We start from the raw sequence: 16,642 nt of genomic DNA on the forward strand, positions 1-16,642 counted from the left end.
GCTTTTACGCGTAGCCTCCAGTCCTGCGAGGGGAGCGGACGCATTGTGTAGTAGCTGTGTAGCAGACAGGAGACTCCGGGGAAGACACCGGAGCGCCGCAGCCTCCGATCACTGGATACCTGAGTCCAAAGTAAGAGTTTAAAAAAGGAGAAACAGAAGCTTGCTTGGAGACGCAGACTGCGTAAAGGCGTGACGCGTGGACCTTTTCATGTGTAAGACATATATTTACCGACAGAGCAGCGTTTCTTTTCTTTCTAGCTTCAACATTCAAATGGGTTTTAGATCAGCTGACGTCGATCAGGAGGAGGAAACGAGCCGTTGGTCCTGAAGCGCGCCGAGTCTCACCTCGGACGTTTTTTCATACTTGACTTCCCTTTTAATGTGACGCAGAACATTTCCCCGCGGTGTTATTTACTCAATTAACGAGCTGTTTGGAGGCAAGACCGAACAGGTTACTGGAGGTAAGGAGAAGGGGAGTCATGCCTGAAAAACTGGCTTCGTTTCACTCAACGATGGTTGGACGTGAGTCAAACCGGGAGACTGCACCAGCAGCCGGTTCAGGACTTGTTTGTGTGTGTGTTGTCCTCCTCTCTCGGTCGCAAACAAACTTTGTAGCGTTTTATTCCTGAGCTCAAGTAATGTGGTTTCCTTAAATCTTCACTCATTTCCAGTAGAGTTGGACATGTTTCAGGATTGTTAGGAAACAAGTGAAAGATGGAAGAAAAATGAGCCAAGGGCTTTTATAAACATGTGGTTTCAGGACAAGTTGTGGATATTTTAAACCTATCAAACATGATCATGACCCCCCCCCCCCCCTCTCTTCTCTCTGCTCTTGTCCAGGGTGCTGAGACTGAACGTGTGTCAGGACAACCGGCCAGAGGAAAAGAGGATATTCGGCCGCATAAAAAACGAAGGAGGAGGCGCCTCTCGCGTTGGAGCAGGGAGCGCTTTTAGATGGATCCTTCATGTTTGCTCCAGCCTCGGTGGAGACAGCCTGCTCGGAACACTTACAAGCCGTGACAGTGAGGTGTAAAACATGGCAGGTCGCGGCGCATGGACAGCCAAAAACACGAGCTGCGCCCAGCGCGGAACAAGCGGCTCTCCCGTCCTCTCCGGTGCGCACTCGGAGCACAATGCGCACATGGCAGCTGGTAAGGCGCAGATCCTGTATTGTATGTGTGAGGGATTTACAGGGATATCTTTGGATACCGTGACGCGTAATGTTGTTGAAAAAAGCAGGCCCTGCGCTCCTCTGGTCTTTCTGTTTGCTGTGACAACACTGGTGGTTTGATGTTTGATTTCTTTTTGCTGAGCTCTAAACCTCCATGCACGCACCTGCCAGCTGTTTTTTAGGCTCCTCTGACTCTGGAGGGGTCATAGTGACGTGGATTCAGTGTTTATTGGGAGCGTTTTGGTGAAATGCAGCCTGGGAGGAGGAGGTTGGTTCTTCGAGTTTGTTCTCTGTGTTTTGTGAAGTGAAGTTTTATGTTTGAAAAGTCTGAGAGGTTTACAATGTGAAGGTGACTGGCATTGTGGGAAAATATAAATCAAAGGGACCGTGATGTTGTGTGTTGTGGATGAGGAGGAAACAAGTGGCAGTCGGGACGTTTTTTCTCAGTGTGACCCCCCTCTGTGGTGGACTGCAAATCTAAATATCAAAGTGCTGGACACACACACACACACACACACACACACACACACACACACACACACACACACACAGAGCTGCATCCATCATCTCCCTCCTCTCCGGTGCCTCTGAGGGGGATCGGGGGCAGATCAAGTCTTTTAAGCTTCAGGTGTTTTGACGTGCTGGAAGTCGAGCACTTTTCTTCTCAGTTTCCGATGAAACCGTTGATTTCCTCGGCTTTGTGAACACGAAAACAGTCTGAACTGAAAGTGTAATCGCTGGCACATTGGCATCACTACTTTTCACTTTACTTTCTGACCCCAAGTGAGCAATTTGTCCTCAAAAAAGATGTAAAAGAAACGGCATGATGCATCAGTGAACGTTCATACTTGCTCTCTGACTCAGTGGCCCACTGACTCACTGAGTCACGTACATACAATGCCAGTCATGCGTGCGGACGAGGCCCCGTCGGAGAACACCAGACCTCTGATGTTCAGAGTGAAGTCCTGCTTTTTATTTTTTGTTCTTTTCTTCCTTGTTTCTTCTCTGGTGATTCTCTGCTTTGGCATCACCTGAGGCTCATCCCCAGCAGGCTTCCCCCCCACCCAACGCCTGCAAAATGTGTGAAAACATGTCGGTAAACAACCTCGCTTTTCTTTACTTGTGTCGCTCGAAAGTCTGCGGTTTGTTCTCAGGCTGAACATGAGAGCGTCGCCTTTGCTTCAGGCATCTCGCACGCCCTCGTCACGCCGCCACAGCTTTCACTTCCTCCGGTCAAAGGTCACGGGGTCAGTGGCCCTGCCTAGGGTCGGGTACAGCGGGCCGCCGTGTTCCCTTCGCCAGCATCCTCCTGATGTGTGGTCTGGTTTGTTTTAACTGGCATGTGGCTTTACGAGAACTAGCGTGCCGCTTGTTGGTGTTCCGGGTGTTAACTCCTTCCCGCTCTCATGCTGCTCTTTGTCGAGGGTCAGACTCACGGAGAGCTAGTCCAACACACATGTAATTAAAACGCAGAAATAAGTTGTCGTCATAATCATCATCCTCGTAAAGCCGTTTAGAGCCGTCGTGACTGTAAACAGTCTTCCAAATATTATAATATAAGCTTCCAAATATTACTTTCATGTACAGTATGCACTCAAAGACTCCGAGACATATTGAAGATAAAACCTCAAAGATTGCATCTTTCTCATTAAATTTGCCAAGAAAAACATAACCCGTACTTCACCCTACAACGGAGGGGCATCGCAGGGAAAAGCAGAAAGGAACTACAAATTCAGTGAATTTTAGAAAATCCCATAAAGAACAATGGTTACGACTAAATAGTGTCTTCCTTTAGGCAAATTCACGTAAAGGCGTTCTTCATTTCAAAAGACATTGTGTTTCAAATTTTCAAGATTTGGTTTTCTGAGTCAGACTTGTAGTTATAACGGAACTAAAGCTCAGTTTGTCAATAAAGTTTTAAGATGGCTTTAAAAATACAGTACGCTCATGTAGGGCTGGGCGAGAAATTCAATGTGATAACTTATCGTTTTTTGATGGAAATGTGTCATGATACGTAACTATGTCATCCAAATAAAAACAAGCGCATACAAACTAAAATTTCCCAGAATGCAGTAGTGCATACAGCGCTGGACGTGATAATGGTGAAGAATAATAAGTAAAGATCCACTTGGAACCCAAATGAAGGTTAAGATGAATACGAATGTGCAGGATTTCATTCATTTTTTCAGCTTGATTGAACACCCAATTACTCTGCTCATGGGAAAACCATAGTGTCGTTAAGTTAAATGATTGTCTTTATCTTTAATTGCTCTGTAAAAAGTATCCGCTATGCAATAAAGACTGAGGGTCTCCAAAAGTCTTGACCTTATTGCAAAAGGTGCAATTATTTGCTTGGTAGGTATAAAGTTACAAGGTATACGTCAAACACAGTCCTTCATTTCTAATAGATTCAAGTGTTCCATTAAATGAAGTGAAATATTCACCAGTTAAAGGAGGGCCGTCCTGTCAGACTAGTGGGAATCTATCATGAAAAGGTGGACGCGTGCGCTGCGGTAAAGCCTCGTTCCTCCGCCGCGTCCCCTGCCCGGTGTGTAACGCTACTCTGGCTGTTTTGTCCCAGCACTAATGGAGAGAACGCGCTGAGAGAGATTGATTATGCAACCTGGAGTGCCACAGGGCAGCTTCAAATCTGGAAGTGCTTAGAGTATGCAGCCAACCACAGTGATGCCTTCGGGGCAAATTCAAGGAGGCATGATCTGACAAAAAGGAATTTCAATTTGTTGGACGTATTCCTTCAGACGAATGCCTCCCATGCTACTTATGTTTTCTAGCTCCGTGCTTTTGTAACGGCGGACCAATCTCGTGCGAGTACGCCGAGGGGAATTATTCCCGACTCTGATCTTGAATTGTTTTGTTGCTGTTGCAGCATTTTTTGGCTTCTTCAAGTTCAAACAGTTGAAATGATTTAGAACAAAGGGGCAGTTAATGCTGTCGGAGCCTGCTGATGAAACGTAAAAGCGGACTCCTGTCCTTATCGTGAGATCTCCCTCCTTAAAACAACTTTTTCTCGAAAATGCAGAAGAATGTTAACTAGCCCAGCGCAGTGTTTGCGCAGTTTTTTTTTTTTTTTTGATACAATAAGCTGTATTCTTCTGAAATTAGCAGGTCAGATTCATTAATCATAGCATCTGAGGGCTGCTTTGAACTATCAGGCCAGGTCATTAAACCCAGTCCGTCTGGGGCACGAGCGGGCGACACGGAAACACTTTGGAGAGCGCTGGTTCACCCACAAGACACACTCATAATGACTAGTGTGTGTGTGTGTGTGTGTGTGTATGTGTGTGTGTCACAGATGGCCACGTTTCTGAGTGCTACTCTCGGCTCACTGTGGGCTTAATTTGGAGAAATAACAACATGAGATGGGAGCAGAAAAAGGTCGCAGGGTGGGAGAGGGGGTTTCACTTTGTGAGTGTGTATATGTACTTTTAATAGGCAGGAAGAAAGTGAGAAAGTGAGTTTACTCCTCCGCGTTGAATGTGCGTTCTCTATCTGTTCATCCCTCTCCATTCTTTGCCCTCTGTCGTCTTTGCGGCCTTTTAAGTGCCGTCGTTCTCACAAATAGCGGAGAGTGAAATCCTGCCCTCTGATCATCGTTCCAACGCGGCGGAAATGTGTTCCCATTTAAGGTGAGGCTCACCCAAGCGCTCCCTGTGTAGCTCCTTTTTTGATAGCAACTTTATCAGGTAGGAATTTGGGTTATTAGGATCGGGGGACACCGGGGGAAACAGCCTCAGCGAGACGGCGAGGACACAGACGCGTTGCATCTTTATCTCAGCACTTATGGGAAAACCTGATGGTGGTGTCCCGTCTGATTTATCTGACTGGGTCACAAGACAAGTAAGTCTGTTACTGTCTGCACTGTGGCTTTCTATGTGGCTAATTAGTGCCAACTGCACATTAGCTTCACTTTCCAGTGACCCTGCAAGCTTAATCTTGTCGAGGTCGTTGTACATTGTGGAAGTTGCAGCTGATCTACAGCAGGTTCATTACACTTCCCACTAGGAACATCTTTCCTCGCTGTTTGGTATCGAAGGCCGATGCGGTTTTTCGGTGGCGCGTTGAGAATAATTGTAGTTCACGTGCAACTTTGTGTAGTATTGGCCGTCCTTCCTGTTGCTTATAACATTGTATTCAAGAGCTGGGAACGGGGCGACATTGATGTCAAGATGTCTGACAGACACGAACAGTCAGACAATAATGTTAAAGCTGCGTTCTTTGCCCAATAGTCATTCTCCTTTTTAGCTCCGGTTTGGTCTCCACCAACTCCCGAAGGAAATATCCTGCTCTTCAGCTGCCTAAAGCTCCGCTCTGCTCGCCAGCTTGTTACTAACATAGTCTGCTGTTTGGTGTTGAGCAGCTCGAGTACAGAGTAGCAACTGAGCTCCCATGACAAGGCCGATGAGAGCCTTGAGAGTGAACCAAAAGAGTTTTATAAAAGACGCTAAAATGCTCCATGGAGCTGGGGGGAACTACAGAGTCAGGTGATAACTCTCTGAGTGTTTGTCTCGACACATACATTACACATAGTGATCTATTGTTAATATAACAATGTTGGTTAGTGCAGCTCTAAACCAAATACCGAAGCTAGCTACATTCATTTTCATGTTATATTTTGCTTCAATTTTGCAGTACAATGACAAATTATTAGCAGGTTTTTTTTGTTGTTGCAATTTTGTTATGCATCAAGATACCTGCAATTACTTTGGTGAGTACCTTATCATAACTATTGGAAAACATGTGGAAAAACTACAGCTGTTCACGCTGTATTATCCTACATATCCAGTCCCCTGGAGGCAGATCCATCACACGTTCATCTTGTAGGGAAGTCACAAAACAAACTTATCACATAAGCATGTATCACATAAGTTTCCTGTATATTATAAGGTTACAGTGAGAGTCCTGCACTGTTGAAGAATGATCACAGTTTGGTTTCCCTTTTTCTCTCAATGACATAGATTGATGGAAACCGTCTTGTGATGATTAGAGTAATCATCACATGATTGAAGCCAGAGTTTCCGGGCAGTCGTACCTACCATCAACAGTAACCGCTATTATTGAAAAACCTGATTACGAGCCCGAGGCGTGTAATGAACACAAAAGGAAGATTCTAACCCTAACACCAAATCAAGACAATATCATTTCAAAACTCACCAATCTATTTAGTTTACAACATCATATATCGCTCAATCTCCTCTGCTGTGAGCTCTGTTACAGCCTCAGCCCTCTGGGGTTCGTTTCCTTTAGTAGAGCCAGGTGGGTCTGGTGGCTGACATGATGACAGCAGCCCTCTCTCTCTCTCTCTCTCTCTCTCTCTCTCTCTCTCTCTCTCTCTCCCTCTCCTTGTCAGCCATAACGATGCCATCAGGATCGCAGCCGAAGGTTAACGCACCGGTCACAGATGACACTTTAATGCCCGGTGGAAACTCACATTTTATCAGGCTTGTTGTGACCCGCTGATCCCGGTGCTTTGATGCCTCGCGGTAACTCTCCACGGCACCTTTTGGCAACTCGAACCTGCACGCGCGAGGACGTTAATCCAGAGCTGTTACACTTCAAACACGTTGTTCCCCACTAAAAGCGCTTCGTTTATCCCACTGAAGAACCATTAGACACGTTTCTCTGGAGCTCCCTTTGGTGTGGAGGGAAAGGGCTGCAGGGTCAACGGAGTAAATCACTGATCACTCGGGTTTATCATTCGGCAACCAATAATTTTGCCTGTAATAGGTACCCTTAATGAGGTCCAGGTTGGACTGTTTAACCGTTCAGGCAAAGCTTGAAAGAAGTATTGTTCTCCATAATCTGGGGCTAGTTGTCCCTGCACAAGCTCACAAAGGGCAAGATAATCACCATAATATTGGAGATGAATCTTAAAGCTTCATTTTTCATCTGTTGGTCTTCATTATGTCACGAGGGAAATATCTGGGTCTATACCTGCTGAATGCTGCTGACTTTATCTCTGAGTTAAAGACGACTTCCTGAACCAGAACAGTAATGAGGCCATCAAACCAGAACAATGAGCTCCAAAAATGTTTAAAGTCAGGTGATCATTCTCTGAGGGGAACGATGGGACCATTTCCTGCATTGTGAATTTAAAATATTGACCGTTAAATTTTGATATTAGTCAATACCTCAGACTTTCTCACCGCTTTTACATAATGAAGAATATTTTATTCTGATTCATCATTTAAAAAAAAAACCAATAAAGCCCAAGGCGACATCTTTAAATTGCTTTTTTAACCTGGCCCAACAGTTCACAGATCAGTTTTTATGTCCTTTACAATAATATAAAAACAGCCAATCCTCATTTTAGAAACTGCAACCAGAACATTTGCTGCCATGTTATTGGTTGATAAATGAATTAACTGATATTATTAAAATGATTGTCTGACTAGTCGATTCATCTCCACTAAGCGTCCAGAGCCCTGCGCACGTGGGCACGGCGGTGCTTTGAGCTAAATGCTAACTTTAGCATGCTAACACCCTCACAATGACGTTTCATATTGCAGGTGTGTGATTATGAACCAAAAACTAACGAACTGATTGAGACGTTGACCCGATGGCGGTGATAGATAGACGACAAGTCAGGGGATCGCAAAGGTCAGCGGGGTCGATCCTCTGGGGACCACGAACATCTGTACGGAAATTCCAAGGCGATCCGTCCAACAGTTGCTGAGATATGTGGGACGGCGTAGCGGAGAGAACGTCCCTGACAGTTCCATGTTATTCACAGTCGGCCGCCCTGCTCCTGACTCCCGGTTCTTCCTCTGAGGCTCCTGATTTACTGTCTTTCACTGGCCTTGAAAGAATCTCAGACACCTACAAGCTCAGATGTTGTCAGCCGGTTAATAAAACCTCCTGGTGGGAGAAACACAGCGAGCGGTGAGCTCATGCAGATTCACTCCTCTCTCCACCATCCGGGCGGTCTAGTGTCCACACCTCTGATCACTGAGTGTGTGTGTGTGTGCGAGCTGAAAGGATGTAAGAAAGTGACAAAGATAGGACGTGTCTTGTGTGTTTTTGGTGAGAAAAGGATTACGAGGAGAAAAAAAGGAAGCAGGAAACGGAGCGACGGACAGAAAGAGCATATGTGTGCACATGTGTGGGTGTTGGGTGATCTGAACCGAGGCCTGGGACCCCGCTATCTGTTTCTCATTTCGCCGGCGCTCTGTGGTTTTCCAGCAGTGACAGGCCTCAGAGTGGAAACTGGCACTAACGAGCAATTACATCCTGCCTGCCTGCCAGGGATTATGGGATTACGGACTGACCGGGCTTCAGTCTGCGCTCTCATTTTGTCGTTCCCTCGCTTCGCTTTGTTCCCCCTTATCTCTGCTCTTAGACTTGTCCCATTCAGCGGTTCAATTATCTTTCCCTCATTTTTTTCTTTCCCCCTGAACAATAATGCATTCTCTCTTTTTTTAAATTCTCTCTCTTATCTTTTTCATTGTCTCACTCTTTCTATCGCTCCTCCTCTTGCCTTTTCTCCTTTGACTTTGTGGCCGCCTCAAATAGTTAAGGCATGCTGTCGTTAACCGCTGAAGAGTGAAATTGTTTTAGTCTGAAAATGGGAAGAGGGCACATTAAACTTGAGAAAAAGACGTTATGTGTATAACGTGTTTAAATGAAGCATGGTGGATATGAGAAACGGGAGATGAAAGACAGAAAAAAACTCCTTGTCATCACATTAACGTCTAAAAAAAAAAAGTTTATTTATATTCCATAGTCCAGAAATATGTCCCAGAGGGACTTTTCTTCATTTAGATAAGGATAAAACTCAACAAGTCAGAGTTTGAGGATTTGCGATTACTCCCTGAACCCTACATTAAACACATTTCTCAAAAGATATTAAACACATTCAGGAGACCGCTACAAGCGAGATGAAAGCAAAGCAACGTTTTTCCACACTGCTCTGGATGCATATATGCAGAGCTTTGGGGCACATGTAAGTACAGCAGATATCATCACGTTTTGTGGGACCTCCGCAGGTTTCTGGGTGTCTGGTAGTGATCAGACAGCTCTCCTGGTGTTCTGCCTCTCTCTCTCTCTCTAGCTCTAGCTCTCTCTCTCTCCCCTGCATCTCTCGTTACACTGCAGGTGTCTTTTATTGAGCCAGAGGTGATTTACTGTACTCTTGTTTTTCTCCTCGCTGCTGCAATCAGGCACCGCGGCAGTGACAGGTTAAAGCTGGAGGTCCGACCATTTTCCACGTGTACGCGCACGCGCTCGCGGCAGAGAACAGAGCGTGTCTCTAATAGGAGGTCATTATCAGAGAGGTTTGGCTTTTAGAGGGAGGCGAAACACCGGAGAGCTCGGAGCTTTCTTTCCTTCTTTCTTTCTTTCTTCTTTTTTTTTTCTCGAGAGGTTTATGGAGGCTCTGTGGGCAAAGCTCAGGTCTGAGGATGTAATAGTATACATAGGCACCGAGATTACTAATCAGAAACACGTTTGTTATGTCGCTCTGCTTCTTTTCTTAGCAACGATGTGTCTGTGTTAAAAATAGCAGTACGAATAAAAGTCTGAATTACATCTTTGAACGTAATATACTTGGAATGAATGCATTATTTTAACAGCCTTACAAAGGCAGAGCAGCCACGGTGAAAGCTTCATTTGATACCTTTAAGGCTGATTATCGATCATTGTGACAAGTTTTGTTTATATAAATCTTTTAGATGTTGGACAATCTAAACTGGAACAAGAGAATTTTGTTCTTGCGTCGTGTTCAGCTTTGTTGTCCATTTGAACTTACCAGCAAATTTAATAAATTAATCTTAAATAAAATGCATTTTACCAGATGATTGAGTCAGCTACTGCTAAGGTGGCTAGTTAGTTTACAGAAGGATTTGTTTTCTTTGTATAAAATGTGGTAAATAGATCCAGACAATCAGATTCTGGTTGATATCAGATGATGTGGTAAGATGAAGGCCCAAACGCTGGCCATGACGAATAAAAACCCTCTTAATATCCCTGATTTCATGCTGCTGCTTGATGGTATTCAGTGAATGTTACTTTAGTGCTACTGACCTCTGTTTCAAGCTGACATTCTGTTCTTTTACCTCATAAATATCTCTCAAACAAAATCTACATTCACCCTCTCCAAGCACTTAAACACTATTTGTAAAAGCAATTGAGAGCAGCGGAACGCGCCGTGGAACTAGTAGCTGGCTCTGGTTTTATGGGTTGTACTTGCTGCGGGAGGGCTTTCCCACTTAACTAACTATGAACAACAACCGGAGGAGCACAGAGGACCAACCATGCAAATGGAAGGTGACAAGAACTCCGCTCTCCCTGTTGCAAACATCCAGCCTGGATGGACAAACAAGGGTTTAATCAGCCAAACAAGGAAGAAACATGCTCGGCTTTCCAAACACGCGCATGCACGCCGCTGGATCCCAAAACTGTGCACGCACAATCGGCGGGCTCGTGTCAGTCTGGAGCTCTCCGGGACCGGTGACCCGCTCCGTCTCTGCAGCCCCCCCCCGACTTCCCCACCCACCTCATCCCAGAAAAGGCTGCAGGCGTCCGTCTGTAAACAGCTCCAGAGTGCCGGAGTGAAATGAACCAGCAGACAGGCCCACGAAGACTCCCAGCTCGCTGATCTAAAAGGGGCTAAACACTCCCAGCTGTGGCATTAAGGACTCAGAATGAATCCTCTCCTGAGACCCGGCGAGGATCTGTGTTCCTCTGTCCCGCCTCGCACTGCTGATAGGTTTTAAATCAGCTCTGAGACGAAGGGAGATGGCCTGAGCTGAGAAGTCGACACAGTTTGGTTTTAGGTTGCAGCGGTGGCATGCACTCTGTCTGTATGGCTGATTTACGCTCACTTTGACCCCCCTCCCACCAGTGTCTGTAACTTTGCTTAACCTCGACTGGATCGCTTCGGCTGGAACCAGATGCAGATCCTTGCATAAATGCATCAACAGGTCTTATCCTGACCTGTGATCTGTAATCTTTTGTCAGTCTTCCATCTCATTGCACAGACAGAACTGCCGGGATTGTTTTCGACTGTTACATAAACGTGGTGCGCGACATATCGACGAGATCTACGAATGCAAGCTTGAATACGTTAGTTTGGGCGCTGTGCTGCTGCAGTTCAGCGCCAAAGTTATACAGAGCGTCGTGGAGATGACAGATGTGGTCTCAAAGATGTCGGAACATCTGTGGGCAGAGGGTTGTTTCACATTATGGTTCATGGCAGATATAAGCAGGTCAGACGCGAGTGCTCGGTTGATGGGTTGATTAGAGAGCTAGCATGCTAATTTTATTGGCATAGCATTTTCAAAACAGAAGCACTGTGCAGGAAAATTAAAGTAAAAGAGGCAGACAGGACAGGTGATGGCAGTGTCTACTGGTCTGCCCTCTGCTTTGACTGAAATCTCCAACAACAACCGTTGGTTGGATTGCCATGTCATTTTGTACAGATTTGAATTGTGTTTCATTGTGTTTCATTCAGGGTCTGAAAAGTGAAGCCAATGCAGAAGTGCCTTAAACTTACATTCTTTCTAAAGGCCAGCAGGGGGCGACTCCTCTGATTGCAAAAGTGTGACTTTATAGAAGTCTATAAGAAAATTACCCTACTTTCAATTTGATTTAGTGCCTCAGTGAACAATGTAAGTATTAATTGATGGTCTCAGTTACTAGTTTCAAGTATTCAGTGGCAATGTTTATTGGTCTTATGTTTGAGGGTGTGGCTACCTTCCACTGCCACAACGTTGTCCAATCTAGGAGTTGCCCAAGTTTCTGTCTTACCGTTTTAAACCTTTCACTCAGTATTTTCATTTTGTGAAAGTTAATTGTAACATTTTGGTCAGTGTTCGGTTGGACTTAGCTCTCAGTTTCTGGTTGCAAGAAAACAAGACGACAACGTAGTCCACAAAAGCTCCAAACTGTAGTCCACCAACCAATGGGCAACGTCGCGGTAACTCCGTCCACTTCTTACATTCAGTCTACAATGTAACGACTTTGGAGATCCTCTGAATCTCCTGTGGTGAACCGTTTTCTGTAGAACTGTTATAAGGTAGACGAGAAACGTGTAGAGTTACGTCTCCTGCTTTTGAAGTAAGCGATGCTCTGACCTCTGCTGAACTTAACACTTGAGGCCACGGAACAACCCGATGACCTCATATTATGGGATGTGAGCTCGCTCCGCAGCCGGCACAACCCTCCACACGGCACGTACTATATATAAACATCTGCATCCGTGACACTTCTTATCACCTGTCCTGCATCTCTGCGGTTTCTTGTCTGGGACCTCCGCGAAGTGCTCTCACTATGCCGCCCCCCGCTTGTACCTCTGCCACTGGAATGACCCTGAAGAATGCCTTTGACAAGTGTGTACCGCAGATGCTGCCTTTTGTTGCCGGACTGGGGGCAGTTTGCATGGGTGTATGAACCCGACAAGCCGACACTAGCCACGCTAACTGGCAGCAAACACTGGTCTTGTACTGAAGCAGCAACAAACACGCTGTCCTCATGCACTGAGGACGTGATTTATGTGACACGTTGGCTTGCTCAGGGGCCCACAGGGCTGTTTGTTTAGTTTTTTTTTACAGTATCGGGACAATTGTGAGTGTGTAGACATCATATTGCCCGCATGTTTTGCCTTTTAGTTTATGTTAACCTTTTCAATGGGAGTTATGGGAGGAGGGAAGTTGACAGAGTGAAGCCTTGTTCTTGATCTTGCATTCCTCCCTCTCTCTCCAGGTGGGACCAGATGGAGGACTCAGAGGAAGGACAGACCGGAGATTACCTCTGTAATGTCAGCAAAGCCCAAGGTTTGTCAGAGACAAACTTATCTTCTGTCACATTTCTACCCTTCCTCCATCAACTCTTTGTACTGGCCGTTCATATTTGCGGAGATGAAATCATCCCTAGCCTCATCATTTTTGCATTTCCACTGCACATGCTGCTATAAAGCAGAGGATGAGTTACATGCAGGTATAAATTGCTAATGAAATCCATCTCCACGAGGCCCAGAACGGAGCCTTCCATAAAACCATGTCAGCGCCGAAGCTTTCATTGCTAAGTTCTAAGCCAGTGGACGAAGCTTGATCCCTGGCGGAAAGAAAGCAGATTTATTTGACTTAAGTATTCCTAAAGAGTTAGTGAGATGATGTTTAATGAAAGAGGCTTAACACAAAGTACTGCTCCGGCCCGTTTGAAGATCTGTGTGTTTTGCATGCTCTTATGAGTGCTATCTCATTTTCATGATCCGTTTCTATATCTGTAAAGCACTTTGTCAACGGAGCGAAGAGCAGAGCTGAACGCCGCTCTGAGATTATTAACTTTTTAGAAATAGCTGAGAACAAACACGTCATCAAAAAACTGATCTAAAGGAATATTTTGCTGAATGTGCTTATTCCCTTTCTGGCTGAGCTTAGATGAGAGAGATCTCACTGTCATGTCAATCAGCAGGTGCTTAGCTTTGCAACCTGTCCCCAGGTTAATAAAAATACCACTACAAGCACCTCTAAAGTTCTTTAGTTCACACATTATATCCTGCGTGCTAAATATGACGATGGAGAAAGAAAGCACAAGGTAGCATTTCAGTACAATTTATCATCAGAAATCCACCCAAAGCAGCACAAATCAATATTTCTGTATTCACAAGGATCATATAACATGAAAGGGCTGGAGTTACTGGTAACTACGTAACTTTTTAGCATCTTTCTGGTGCTTGTTTTGGTATTTATGGCCTGTAACTTCTTGGTAGATAAACTCACTGTCTTCTACTTGATCAACACCACAACATCAGAGAGACAAAGTGAACGCAGTGAAGTGTTTAGCAGCTAAAGAGTCAGATATTTCCCCGAGAATCTGTTAGAGACCAAAACAAATGAAATTGTTTACAGTCACCATGTCAGCCTTATAAGGTGATAATATGTCATGTTTACAAAAAAATCAATTCATACAGTTGAAAGAATGAAAAAAGACTGCAAGAAGGTCAGTTAAACACATACCGCCAGCTAACACGTGACTGCTGTCTCCCGTAGGTGCTGCTGTGGGTGCTCCTCTCTCTGTTGCATCTCGTGGAAGGAGCTCACATGAAAGCCGGTGCTGCTGGTGTGGGATCAGACTTGGACCACGCCACCAACCTGCTGGTGGGCCAGGAGGAGCGAGAGCTTCCTGTGACGCTGCCAGAGGGGGTGCAGGACGAGGAGCAGGAAGACGACGCTGACCCTCACCTTACTTGGCAAACTCTATATGGTACTGAGCCTCTTATGAAAGCAACATTTTGAGCACGGCTGCTTCGCCACACACAACTGGAGTGGAAGGAGGGCACGAGCCCACAGATCTGCTCTGTTTATTCTTCAATGAAACATATTGACATGAGATTTAAAGTTAGTAAGTAGTAAGTTCAAAGGTGGAGGGGAAAGTTTAGATTTTGCAGGATAATTTGCATTTTACTGCTCGTTACGTTCCTGAACATTCATCTTTGTGTAAACTCTCCACTCCTCTTCTTTTCCCTCCTTTTTAGACCCCTTTGTAATAGATGAGGTGGATGACCATCCCAGTAGTCGCTGGGCGGGGCGCTCTCCACGCTCCTCTGACCCCTCAGAACCTCAACCCAAGGGATCACCAAAGAAAAAGAAGAAGAGGAAGAGGAAAGAAAAGGAGGAAGAGGAAGAGACAGGAAACGCAAATAGAAAGGGTAAAGGTAAGAAGAGACAGCCAAAGCAGAGCAGCAGGGACTGCCGGGTGGAGAAGCGGGAGATGAAGGTTCGGGACCTGGGCCTGGGCTTTGACTCGGATGAGATCGTCCTCTTCAAGTTTTGCGTGGGCTCTTGCCAGTCTTCGCGAACAAACTACGACCTGGCACTGAAGGCGCTGATGGAGAACGGCTCGCTGCCCCGGCGCACCGCCCGCAAGGTCAGCAGCCACCCCTGCTGCCGGCCCGACCGCTACGAGCCCGTTTCATTCATGGACGCCCAGACCACGTGGAGGACCATTCAGTCGTTATCAGCCGCCAGCTGCATGTGTATGGGCTGAAGGACACGGACGAGGGAGAAGGTGACAAGGAGGGGCGTCACCCATCCTGAACAGAGAGGAGTCAAGAGGCTCAGGGTGAGGAAGGCCCGGGTGCAGGGGAGAGCCGGAGGGCGGCGCTGTAACACGTGGAGCAAGGAAGTGACGGAGGCCCACTCGTTTGCTTCCTGTGTATCTCCTGTTGAGGAAGACTTCTGGGTGCAGCTCCACGATTGAGGTCAAAGGTCAAACTCAGAGACTGAGGGGGAAGTCGTCAGGGAGCCTGGATTAACTATTACGTTGTCAAAGAGTGAGTTGTTCTCAACAGAATGCAAGAAACAAGTTAAGACTGTTCTGATTTTTTAAGGGCGAGACCTGAAGGCTGAAGCTCAAGAGATATAAAGAAAAGACTCGATGAAACGACTGACGCTGTTTTTAGGGTCTGACTAAAAAGAATATGATGTTCACTGTTACGCACATTGAAGCCAGTTCTTCCTAAAAACGATCTTTTTCTCTCTCACATAAAAACAGGGACGTTACATTTCTTTCTTTTCTATGAGCAGGTGAACTCAGCCAAATGGATGCCATGCATCTTCATGTATTACTGTATAAAAGTAACCTATATTTATTTCTGATAAATTATTTATTTATTATAGCTTCATATGAGAGCTGTTTTTTTATTAACTCTATATTGTAGATAAATATCTATTTATTGCTGAGTTTTTCTAGATTTCATGACAGTTGCTTCTGCTCTCGTGCAGTAAATACATTTTTCTTTTCTTTTTTTTTTTTAAAGGTGCATTTTCGGTTTTATCCAACGCCTCATGAAACTGTTTGGAACAGATGTTTCTCAGCTGAATTAGATTGGATGTAATAAACATTTCTAAAATTAATTAACTATTAATTTTATGAAATGTAAAGCTCAGATTCTCTTTTTCCATCCCGAAAATGCTTTAAAAACCAACTCCTAATAACAGATAGCAGGAACAAATTGATCTGAAATGATGTGGTATACTTAATCCATTTTTTTAACTCACTTACTTGAGTCTGACGGCTGGGTAATGATATCAGCTTTTCCACAGCATAATGGAAGCAGACAATGTCCAGAATGTATGTACAGCAAGTATAACATTTACACTGCAAGACCTCAACATTTCTCTCGTTAAAGTGGTGATTTCCATTCAATAACACACCCTCAGTATGTCATTATAATTATTATTATTATATAAAGTTTTCTTTATTTTTGTATGGCATTATCCTCTCAAGGAATAAAGTTTTTTAATATACATCTTGTCTTCTGAATGCATGAAAATGACTGCATGGGTTTTGACCGCCATAGGATCAGCAGGATCGACACCACCACCCTTTTTCCATTTAAAGGGGACTTTTGATGTTGGAGAGCCACCTGCTGGTCTGAAATACACAGTAAAATGGGAATCTGCTGTCCCCAGTTTGAACTCAAATTGCCGCCTGTCTGTTCATCCGAGAATG

General features: G+C 45.1%; 1 protein-coding gene across 1 annotated transcript; it reads left to right on the forward strand.

The window, feature by feature from the left end:
* LOC311012133 (uncharacterized protein) lies at positions 1-16,340 on the forward strand. The gene is made up of 5 exons (XM_084007468.1): positions 1-130; positions 841-1,151; positions 12,890-12,960; positions 14,179-14,392; positions 14,664-16,340. The coding sequence occupies exons 2-5, from the start codon at positions 1,037-1,039 to the stop codon at positions 15,173-15,175; spliced, it is 912 nt and encodes a 303-aa protein (XP_083863594.1). The 5' UTR covers positions 1-130; positions 841-1,036; the 3' UTR covers positions 15,176-16,340.
* The last annotated feature ends 302 nt before the right edge of the window (positions 16,341-16,642 follow it).

The sequence above is a fragment of the Eutrigla gurnardus genome (genome assembly GCF_963514095.1).
Source record: "Eutrigla gurnardus genome assembly, chromosome: 4".
Lineage (NCBI taxonomy): Eukaryota > Metazoa > Chordata > Actinopteri > Perciformes > Triglidae > Eutrigla > Eutrigla gurnardus.